This window comes from Perna viridis, chromosome 5 (genome assembly GCF_037379345.1).
Source record: "Perna viridis isolate PV_CMFRI_1.1 ecotype Kerala chromosome 5, ASM3737934v1, whole genome shotgun sequence".
NCBI classification, from domain to species: Eukaryota; Metazoa; Mollusca; class Bivalvia; order Mytilida; family Mytilidae; genus Perna; species Perna viridis.
In genome coordinates this window covers 14,222,531-14,234,448 of record NC_142449.1, presented here as the reverse complement: position 1 = coordinate 14,234,448, position 11,918 = coordinate 14,222,531, and the positions used below count along the sequence as shown (strand labels likewise).

At 31.5% G+C, this 11,918-nt stretch overlaps 1 protein-coding gene across 5 annotated transcripts; it reads right to left on the bottom strand.

The window, feature by feature from the left end:
• Nucleotides 1-555: 555 nt before the first annotated feature.
• On the bottom strand, nt 556-11,823 carry LOC148616149 (sex peptide receptor-like). Of its 5 annotated transcripts, none has more exons than XM_088582877.1 (2): nt 11,767-11,823; nt 556-2,499 (listed from the first exon to the last, which is right to left on the bottom strand). In XM_088582877.1, exon 2 carries the CDS (start codon nt 2,088-2,090, stop codon nt 900-902), a length of 1,191 nt encoding a protein of 396 aa, XP_088439003.1. In that variant the 5' UTR covers nt 2,091-2,499; nt 11,767-11,823; the 3' UTR covers nt 556-899. The 5 variants fall into 5 exon arrangements, with proteins under 5 accessions (XP_088439003.1, XP_088439005.1, XP_088439007.1 ...); XM_088582879.1 differs by lacking the exon at nt 11,767-11,823 and adding an exon at nt 3,935-4,112; XM_088582881.1 differs by lacking the exon at nt 11,767-11,823 and adding an exon at nt 2,904-3,047.
• Nucleotides 11,824-11,918: the final 95 nt, after the last annotated feature.

Genomic DNA, 11,918 nt, shown 5'->3' with positions numbered 1-11,918 from the left:
CGCAAAGTGATGGCATTAGCTCACACAGCCCTTTGGACTAGATATGTTTAATTTTTTTTTCTATTTCTCCTCTTATATTTTGAAAGTTTGTGGAGGTGAAATAGAATTACAAGTGGCCCGATCTGCCTCCTGTACTTTACAACGGAAGATAGAAAAGCATGCATTTAAATAGAGATAATAACTTTATCCCTTATTAAGCCCTACATTTCTTGGTTTTAATAGCTCTCTCGTTACCGTAGACCCAATAAAAAGGAATTGTATCTATTTAAAATCGGAGAAGTGTGAAAGTGATCAATTTGTTTCTTACGCCTGTAAAATGCATACAAATATCTGATCACAATTAATGGGAATGTTTAGTTCGTATTTTAAGTTAGATGTATTTCTTGACATTTTGATTATTTTTATTGTGAAATAGATTAGATGAAGGGTGATGATATTGACACTGATAAGATTGGCATGCATTGATTGGTTGGAGTCTTTGATCGATGTCTCGATAACTCATTCCACTTTTGATTTCACTCCAATAGAAGTAACTTGCCAAAACATTTTGCACTCTTGGTTGTATTCACGGGTTTATACCCGTTCTTGTTTATTTATCAAAAGTTTAACTATCTATTTGGAATGACTATTGCATAAACAGACTTACCATTGATTTATTTGTAAAATTCTTTGAGACGTTAACATATTCCATGCAAACACTTAAGAAAAATAAATGTAAATTGCCAAAATAGTGAAGCAACATTTCATCACTACTTCATTTCACAGCTCATTTTAACACATACTTCTTTGCCTTCACGCCAGCTGACTATTTATAGTATTTCTTGACCCTTAACTTTCATTGAACAGATCCTATCACTCTTTCGAATGTTCAGAACCATTCTTCATTCAAAAATGTCAATTTAATCAGAAAATACGGTTGTGTACTTGATAGTATTACCGTTCGCGTGTCTATGCTTCATGTTTGACATCTGAAACCCTTGTTGAGAGAACGAATCAGTTCTAGACATGGACACAACCCGCTCAAATGTCTTTTTGATGCGTGAGCCCAATAACATGTCTTTTAAAGTTCGTCTGAATCTCGCACTCAGTCCAACGTAAATCCAAAAATTACAATGATAACTAAGTAAAAGAATAAAATTATGAAGTATAGCAAATGGGTAGTCAATTTCAACTGGCATTATAGTGTTATCAATGTCGTATATTTTGATTGCAAATACTATGCCATTAGGTACTTCTACGATCAGAAATATCACCATTATGATAACTACCATTAAAGTTGTTCGGTGTCGATGTTGGTAGTCTTTCTTTTGTCCTTTTCCTATTTTCGACATTCCTCTCTGAAAGATTTTCTCGTTTCTAAGTTTATGAGCAAGTACTGCCGTGCTGACCATCATAGACAAGCAGGGCAATAGCTGTACAAATACACTCCTGTAGATGTGATACATGCTCATGTATGTTTGCTTGTGTTCTTCAAACCAATTAGCAAATTTCATCATACAAACCAACTCACCGTCTGGAAGTTCCATAGTAGAGTAATCTTTCATGAAAAACAAAAACATGAATGTAGAAATTGGTAGTACATAAGAAACAGTCGTCATAATAACGGAGTTCTTCATTGTCCAAATTCTAGGTCCTTTAAAGGGAAAAACGACAATGATGCAGCGTTGTATTCCTAAAGTCATCGTAAGCCAAACCGAAGTTGTATGAAGTATTACGGCCACGTATAATCCATAATCGAAAAACACACAAAGAGGATACGAGATCGGTTCTGTGTATGGTTTCTGTCGAATGCCATAAAAGTACATATGGACACAACTCCAAAGGAAAGCACCGAGAGTATCCGAAACGGCAAGTCCGACAAGGAACACGGTTGTTACCGATCTCATCCGACGCTTCATAAAAACACAAACAACTAAGATGTTGCTGATTAAAGTTAGTAAAGTAACGATCGGACAAAGTATTCCATAAATTGGAAATGCCAACTGCTTCGGGAAGTCCAGAAGAACAAATGCCTGACTACCATTTTCAATAGTGTCGTTGAAATATTTCACTTCGCTCATTTCCGCTAAATTAAATAAAGTAGTATTCATTGTGATGGTTTTAATGATGTGAAATCTTCAATCCAACGGTTCCTTTCTTATTCGAATCAGTTGCTCAGTCAGTTCATAAAACTCAATGTTATATTCAAAACATATTTTAATGTTTCCCTTTCTATAATCATCAATAGTCTAAAAATTCGATGAAGTTATAAATTGATGTATTACCAGAACAAGATAATGCATTTAACTGACCTGTTTCGATTTCTCTCCGTTGGCTATGATAACATCCCTGGGTATATACTAACAGAACCCTGCTATTGTAAAGCTAAGTGCTTCTATCAACAGTAGGCACGCGATCATATGTATCTGGATTCTCCAGCCTGCCCAGGAGCAACCTCAGATATTTATTGGTTGATAAATAGATTCTCAGTCATTACTATCACAGCACGTGTCGGACCATCTGAAATGTGAAGTAAAGTATCAAGGAATAAATACAAATTGTGAATGAGTTGATCTTCAAAGTAAACCTGAAATATAAATCATAATAATGATTATTTATGCTTACTTTTGCACTGCCTGCACCTACTTTCTCAAATAATCGGACTTTATTCATATCATTCTTTAATTTGTTTCATAGCATTGCCCAGTTCCTGAACTGGCCTTCACATAAATGATATAAAAAGAAATTAATCATAGATATCTCCTAATTAATTCCTGCTAATGACATTATAGAATTCTCCATTCAAACATACACAGAACACTACTCTGTAAATGTTGTCCATATAATCCATCGTGTGCCATTCAAGTTCGGGCCAATAACCACTTTAAAAGCTTCCGTAAACTTGTAATAAAATACCTCCTTACCGTGTGCAACTTTCCTCTAATAATTATAACGTTCTTCAGATGTAAGGCTATAAGGGTATATGTATTATACGTAGCTTCCTAAGTTGGGAAGATATTGTTACATTAAATGCACAGCATCCTTCCGTTAATCGAAGTCTAAACTATGATTCATTTTTTGATCCTCCTATATTAAAATGCATTGTTAGTCTCCCAATGGTTATATCATGTTGCATTATACAGGTTTTGCCCTGTAGGTTACTATGTACCATGATCTTATCCACCCATGGTTTTTATAAATCTCAATAATAATGCATCTTTATTGCTTATATCAATTTATTGTTGTTATAATGACGGATAAGCAGTTTATAAAAGTTATTTACGGATAGGATATACTGACATATGATAAACCAAATCAATGGAAAATACCCCCAAAGGAAAGACGAATGTAATTCACTGCTGCATCTTTCACTTTACATGTTTTAGGTAACTTAAAACAAACACATAAACAAAACAAAAACCCCCAAAAAAACAGAGAAAACAATAAATTTAAACAAAATGAAACAAGCAGACAATAAAAAGACTAAGACCTTATGATATTAGTATTCTTGCAACAAAGCTAATTTTCCGGATTAAAATAATGAACTTTCTAATTATTTTTTTCTCTAAATATTCGGAAGAAATATTCTTAATATAATTATTTGTAAGATTAAAATCCATTGTTTAGACGATGTTCTTTTAAAGTAAAAATTTTTAGGAAATGCAAACATATCATATTTTAATATTTTTATTCATTCCTATATTAGAACTTTAATTCTGGATGCCGGTTTATTTCAAATATCAGTCTACATTATTGTACGTATCAAAATCAATCGCACTTTTTCGTGCTTACGTTAACAATGACTATGTTACCAAATTTTATTATAACTTAATTGATATATTCTTTAATTTTTTTAATGTGTATTAAATAATGACAAATAATGACAAACAAATACCAATGCATTTCGATGTTTATCGTTTAAATATTTAAATCAAAATGAATATATTTGACGTACCTGAGCATCGTGATTTTTTTCTCTCTGAAGTAATGAATTAAAAACTAACTTTTTTCGGTCACTTATTTTGAAGGATGATATCATAAATATTACATAATCCCCAGCTGATAAGTAAGATGTAGCCCGTGTTTATCTGTGTTGCGGTGAGCCACTCTTTATAAGAAGTCCATTATATTAATCTCGAGCTTTATACATTACATATCTCTAATAAGCTCCAACAACGGGATATATACAGATAAAAGTTTATTGGCGGGGAAGACAAGATAAGTCGGTAAATAATAAAGCGTTAGATTACTGCTTATTTTACCTCTATTGCATGCGCAAATCGTTCATTACCACCAGTGATTTCGTGGACCAACTTTTCTTGGCATTCAAAACAAATGAAAATGCATCAAAATTCATGAAAGAAACCGGAAAGCGAAAAGATAGTAGTGAATAAACATTATTTGTTATACTACATAACTAGTATTTTACAGGAGAAATGAATCCAGGATATACGGCACAAAGTTCTTGTTGTCCTGTTTTGGGGCGTCGTAATGTCAATTAATTGAAATGAAAGGAAGCAATCAATCCTATGTATATTGATTAATCAACGGACTGAAATAAAAAAGTTCCATCATTAACTTAATATATGCTTATACAGAAAATGCGTTCTTTCAAAATACGAAAAGTTAATACTTTTAATGTAAACCAAGTCTATTGTTTGATGTTTTGGTATATCACATGGGCTCTAAATGAATTTATTTTCTCAACCTGTATCAGTTTTGTTATTTTGAATCATCACTCCGGATAAATAAATCCAATTACCAAATGAACTCAAAAAAAACTTCTCGTTTTATGATTAAAATGTGTCAAAAATGGCATGTTTTAGACCATTCATGATGTAAATGGTGTTTAGATTTTTTAATCTTTCTCAGAGGAACATACTTTAGCATTTCCATAAAAGGTCATATGTTACCAAAAAACCTGACTTTCGAGGTATGCACGAATTTTATAAGATTTTATATACATAGATAATAGGAATCCATATATCTATCTAAATATATGTTTGATTAAAATGCCAGCTTCAGAATCGATTGAGTGATTGATCTTGAACTTAGCGACATTTTGTTTATTTAAGGTCGAGTTACACGTTAGCTAAAGACGGTTATCGGATATCCAAAATATTCATTGTAAATTTTACCATTATTTGATAATGCTGAACATATTTAGACGTTTGTATACATGTATATATTATATATAATTATAGCAATGAAAAAACTGGCTATCGATTTTGAATAGAGTAAAGAATCCGAAATAATCGTCATTCCATATACACTTCTATAAAACACCCTCTTAAAATAGCCTTTTTTTTTCAGAATATTGTAATTTGCTTTTTAAATATAGTTCTATGTCCAAAACCATTTTATAATAATTCTAAGAAATTGTTGACCATTGAAAATACATATTTTAATATAATCTTACAAAATGCCCGAAAAAATATGGTAAATGTGAGTAAACAGCATGTTTTTAATCCACTTAAAATTGAAAAGTTCGTGTATTTCTACAATCATGCAAACCCGTCATAGATTATAATAGTTTAACTTTTGTTTATTCAATCGTAGTATTTATGTAGATTGGATATGTAAGGAAGTCACCTGGCTGTGTAAAAATTATATTTTTCTTTGTCAGATTAGTAACCTTAACACAAGTTTGACGTTGATCACACAAAACTCAATTTATTTTAATGTGAGAAAAATATCAATATTTTCCAGTTCTGTTGTCCTAGGGATGACTTTCATAACATAAAAAAGTTTTTGTATTGGCATTTGTTAACGGAATTGATATTTGAGCTGAGCATTTTGTTTTCTACTTCCCTTTAGAAAAAGTTAAATTCGTTATATTACCTGCCCCATCTATAAATTATTGAAACCATCCAATATATTTTCAGCAAGAATATAGGAATGGTGCTTAAAATCGGTAATACAAAGAGCATCTTCCCTCATTTGTTTTATTTCATTCTACGATTCATTTCAGATGAATGGAATGAAGATAAAGGTACATGGATACAGTTACATTTGTGTAAACTGGAATGGCAAAATGCTTGTAAACCGTTATAAAGTATGCTAGGCCTAGAATGAAATATTTTGTATTAACATATACTGGAAACGACTAGCCGTAACAGAATTGGAAAAATTAGCGCTGTAAAACCTGGTATTTCAGAAATGACTGTACCAAGTCAGGAGCATTGCAAATTTTCCGGGTTTTGCCTGTATATGGTCATTTGTTATATGGACTTCCCTTCTTTTGACTACTGGCTGCAGTTTTTGCCTATGAGTTCGGTTATATTGTTTGTACTCTTTATTTACTAGCACACCTTCTTAATCAAGGGACTGCAAGGATGCCTTTGATTATGTCTAATATTTCTAAATACTATTTTGTTAAAACAGGACGTAATTTACATACGAGACATGTAAATATTTACTGGCGTTAGATGCACGATATTTCACATTGATCGACAATTATCACTTGTGGTATCATCTTATATTTAATGTAGGAGAATATTCCAGATTAAGACTATACTCATTTGACAGATAATTCTGATAAAGAGGCATATTCAAATATTTTCTGACATATAAATTACATGTGTGATGAATTTACAGGGCTGTTTGTTCCCTTTTTAGTTTGAAGAGACTCTTATACTTAGAGTCAAAAAGTCACTGAGAGGAGTTTATTACGATCCATCTGTTATGAAACTGATCATATTGACCTTTAAGTAAGCACCAGTGTATATCAGTATCATTAATAACTCGTCATATAAAAATTGTTTTAATGAGTTTTTATATTATGTTTTATGGGTTAAATTTTGACGCCATCAGGACTAACAAACTTATTCCAAAGCTTACATATCACTGGAAATACTTCATTTATCAACGCATTAATACGTAAATCATAAATATTATTCATTTTAAATTTTGAAAAAGGGGAAAATTCCATTTTGAAGAGTAGACTGCTGAGATGGCATGTGGTTTATTATTAGTTTGCTTTTGTCATCATACACAAAGAGTTCAACTAAATCATTGGATTCAAAGTAATTTAACATATGTTACGGGGAAAAAATCCATGGCTTTAAAAAAGTGTTTTCAGATGATTTTTTTTTACTTTCCAAGAGACGGGTTCCAACGTCTTTTAGAATATAATTACCTTTTGACTTTTACGTTTTATTATTTTTTATTATTATTAAAGTATTAAAGTGTTAAAGTATTATCAATTTATGCAGCAGGTAGGTCATACGTTTCCAGAACTATGTATAGCATTATTTCTGTACTACTTAGACCCTTAAATGTTGTTTGGTATTCTCAATACAATTTGGCAGTACAGTTTGTAAGCATGCTTTAAATTCTCACGTGTTCCTCTTTCTTCGATAATCCAGCGTTGCAAGATAAGATGTTACTGTCTACAGCAGCTGTGCATAAATCCCCTTTAATACTAGATTAAATATAAAGGGAAACATGCTGAAATGGTGCATGTTTATTATGGCATTGTCGTGCCAATGTGGATTCTATAACTGGTTGACTGATGCCAATCACGGCTTGTGGCAGTTATATTGAAGTTTAGAAGTATATTTTGTACATGCTCAGTGACAGTCAATTCTATCTTTTTGGTTCAAAATGATTTCATCTTAATTCTTTTACCATTGTTTCCGATAATTTAAACCGAATTATCTTTCAACAATTTTAACAATCGAGCAATGCCATAGAACTATAGTAAGGACACGAAAGTTACAGGTAAATTTTATTTTTTTACAAGAAACTAATTCAAATGTAATCTAAATTCATTGCAAGTAGCAAGAAAATTCGGCATTTGAAAATAAATCATTCAAGAAGAAATAACTAAAGTTTTGAGGATAATTTCTGTAGATATTCTTTGCATTTTGAAATGATTTTTCATTCTCTCATAACATATCGGATGACTAAGGAGTATGTAATTACGTTTGATTCCACTTAGGATACAAGCAATACACATCACCCGGATAAAAACCAGTTATTACATTAAATCACCTCCTAACTTTTGTTAGTTAAATATTGTTATGCAATGAACGCCAGGTTTTGGCAAATATATTATTCTAGTAACTATTCCATGAGAAAAAAAAATCGCTGCAATATTATTAAGTGTATCTTCAACTTGTTAAGCTTATCTTAAAGATGCTTATAGTCTTTAGTATTTATCGGGAATAATCATCAAACGCAATATTAGATACAAACCGAGATTGTAGGTAACAAGCTATGTTATAACCAAAATAATGTTCTTTTAACTTGGCTTTATAATGAATTTCTTTAGGATAATTTGATCAAACAAATATTTAATCAAAAATTCAAATCAATAATAATAATTGCTTGTATTATTTGAGGTTTATGATATACAACAGCATGTGATCAATCACTATAGCTTAAGTTAATGTTAACTTTTCTCAAACTGTTGGTAGCTTGTTGGACGTCGTGATCACCATCATCGTTAATCATTCTGTTTATAATGTCAATGTTTTTCCTGTTTTGGTTTGTCTATTATGTTATCTTATTTGTTTGTAGACTCTATGCACTCTTAGTTTATTATCACGCTCCAAAAATAATAGTACAGAAGACTAAAATGCGAAATCTCCGAAGTGCCAATTCAAATGGGAGAATTCCAAGGAGGTAAATTCTATGGGCAATAACATGTTCAAGAACACAGTAACTGACAAGGGCAGACAACAACAAAAACAATACAAACTAACATACACACAAAGACTAATAGCAGAAACCTCACCTCACAAACCAGGATGAACCCAGGTGCTCCGTAAGGGTGAGTGTTTCCTAAAAGAGAACCACCGTGCTGAAGGTCGTGCAGGTAAAAAAGAAGAAAATCTAAGACCAATGTACAAATTTAGTTCCTAAGCCATTCTGGAAACAAATACGCCATAAAAAATGAACCGTATGTTAAGGTAATGACTGTTGAACGTTCGAAGCGATACACGGTCTTTGGACAGGATATAATCGTTTTAAGGAGCCATTTAGCCCTTAGAAGAAAATCAGCATAGTGAGAAAAAAATCTTGCCAAACGTATGAGCTACGGATAAAAAAAAACTCATGGGTAGCTAGAATGTTGCTAAATAGAAATGGAAAGTCGACAGTCATACTGCTGGTCTTCCTCCATTGTCTCTTGATATACAGTCACTATTATAATGGCCTTTATCGTAACAAAGACAATATATTTACCGTTATTTAAAAACATAAAAAAGTAGCTTTTGGTAATACAAAAAGGCTCAAATGAATGGATTATTATTGCTTCATATGAGTGCGCTGTCAATTCAGGAAATAGTAAATACTTGAAATTGTTTGGAAAGCTAACATCTCAAGTGTCCTCAGTCGTGTCACATCTTGTGAAGCTATCAATGGTAACCCTGTTTGATATTCTAAACACAAAGTATGGAATAACGAAAAAGACAGTTTAATTTTGATTCACGTCAAAACTTAAATTTATATTCTTTGAAGGGAGACACAGGTAAACACCATAAAATATGATTTATATATTTGTTTGAAGAAGAATTTCAAAGGTAAGGGAATGGTTCGGAAAAGGAGAGGCTATGATGAACCTGGTATTAGAGTCTTTTGAGCATCATTTTTTTAATGAACATTACATTCGAATAATATCCATTGATTTCTTTTTATCTTTAAACATTGATATAAGATAACTAATAAATTAATGTGTCCTTATCAGCCTATGTCAACCCTAATACTTGAAATCGGCTTTCTAAATGAAAATAAGATTCTTTTATAGTGATTAAACAAAAAATGAAATATTCTTATATAAATGTATTTCCATGGCAATCTAATTTTTGTCTGGTTTCAGCGCAATAAAATCTGGTTTAATCCACCTTTCGTTTCGAAATGCCAGTATCAAGTCATGACCATTGCGGTGGTTTTTCAACTTTCCAGTTTTTGCCCTGATATTGCCATTTGTTATATGGACTTTCCTTTTAGATTGTTTATTTTGACTACTGCCTAGATTTGATCAGTTCGGTAATTTTGTTATCACCCTTCATCATAACGTTTCGAGACATAACGAGTTTTGGCCACGGAATTTTCGCAATCGGAACTCCTCAGCCTATATTGTTACACAAAGTAAAAAACATTTTTAGTGTAGCGGGAATAGCCCAGTAGTTCCGATCATAATTTTTCCCTCGTTTGTAACTGTATTGTTCCTTCTTTTTGTGTTCAGTTACATTTATAATGCCTATCTTGATCATTGGCATTCTTCCTGGTTAATTGTATTTATATTCGTTGTTGTTGTTGTTGTTGTTTTTTTTTTTTTTTTTGTTGTTTTGTTTTATTAAGGGGAGGGGTTATTTTATCCTGTTTTCGTCATATATGGAGCTGACTATATACTAATATATGATTTGATACTAGTATTTGTATCTTTAATAACAGTACTTGTTACAGTTGTTAGTAGATAACAGTATGTAACTAAATGGTTGTTTAATTATACAAAATAAAACAACACACTTGTTAGTTTTAGAGAATCAATACATGTGGTATGATATACATTGTATTTGTTCCTTCATTTCCCATTTTTAATATTTCCCTATGCATGATTTCTCTGAGTTAAACTCTTAAGTTATATATAAGTCCCAAATTCACAAAATGATATTTTTACAATTCATTATTGACAAATGTTCTAATATATTGTTCTATTTTACAACCATAATGAACAGTAAAGCTAATTTACTTCAACTATAATCTTTCATAATGAATTTGGGTTATGAATGATGCTATGGACACCTTTCAATTCTAGTACAGCAAAAGAGTATTGAGATCAATTGAGCGTTATATTCTGTAAGTGCACACTAGTAATTAGTTGTAATTAGTGCATTTTCAATATACTGCTTTTGCTACAGTGATTAACTAAAAGAAAGAAAATGCATTTTCCTTCCCTTAGAAAAAAAGCCATTGAAATAACATGCTTCATCAGATTTCAAGTTTCACCAGATGTCTGTCTGACATGCCTTGCCCTGTTTGTACAAGGATAAAACTATCGGATGATAATTATTTCACCGAATTACTCCTTAGAATCAAACTGTTTCAATTACAAAATAATAGATGGGTAAAATTGCATATCTCCTATTGATTGAGTTTTTATATGATAACAGTATGTTTTGGGTTTAGGGAGTATAATTGTAAAGTGCTAATATTATAACCATAGGTTCCTATAGAGTGGAAGACGTGAATGAAAACCTATTGGAAGGAAAAGTGATAACAAAATTACCGAAACTATAATCATAAATCAGGATGTATCAAATAGTACTAACTGGCAAATCAAGGATACACCAGTGAAATGATAATATTTATTACGTTCCTGACTTGGTACAACACATTCCCAAGGGAAATGGTTGATCAAACCAAGTTTTTTGGTTGGCCTAAATTTCCCTTTTCTGAGAACATTGATGCGAAACGCCTACACCCTTTACCAATTTGCTTAGCCTAAAAACAACTTTGAACGCCCTGAAAAACATCTATTTTGTCAAGGGAAATACATGTATTATAAAAATAGCGAAGGGAAATGGGTTTAAACAAGATAATAATAATAATAATAATAACAATAATAATAATAATAATAATAATAAATACAATTAAAGTGTACAGCTCCAATCACATCATTATCAATATGTTAAAATTAAATAAAAACTAACGACACTTTAAGTGGTTTCTTAAGGAATAACATCCCTCTATATTACTCATCACAGCAAAAAAAAAATCAATAGCTCTATCTGCTACAAATTCTGTCATTACTTTAGAAGAGAATAAATCAATTCTTACCACATATATGTTTTTTCTTCATGACATACAAGTTGTGAGGACCCAGTTTGTCTAGGTATATTTGGATAATCATCTATTATTCGATTGGAGTGGGTATTTAATACAAACGTTAGGACGTAGACTTTAGGCTAGGGATGTATTTAATGGATTAC

Excerpts from the sequence above, each read along its gene's own strand:
- LOC148616149 (XM_088582877.1), bottom strand. The coding sequence starts at position 2,090 with ATGAATACTACTTTATTTAATTTAGCGGAAATGAGCGAAGTGAAATAT.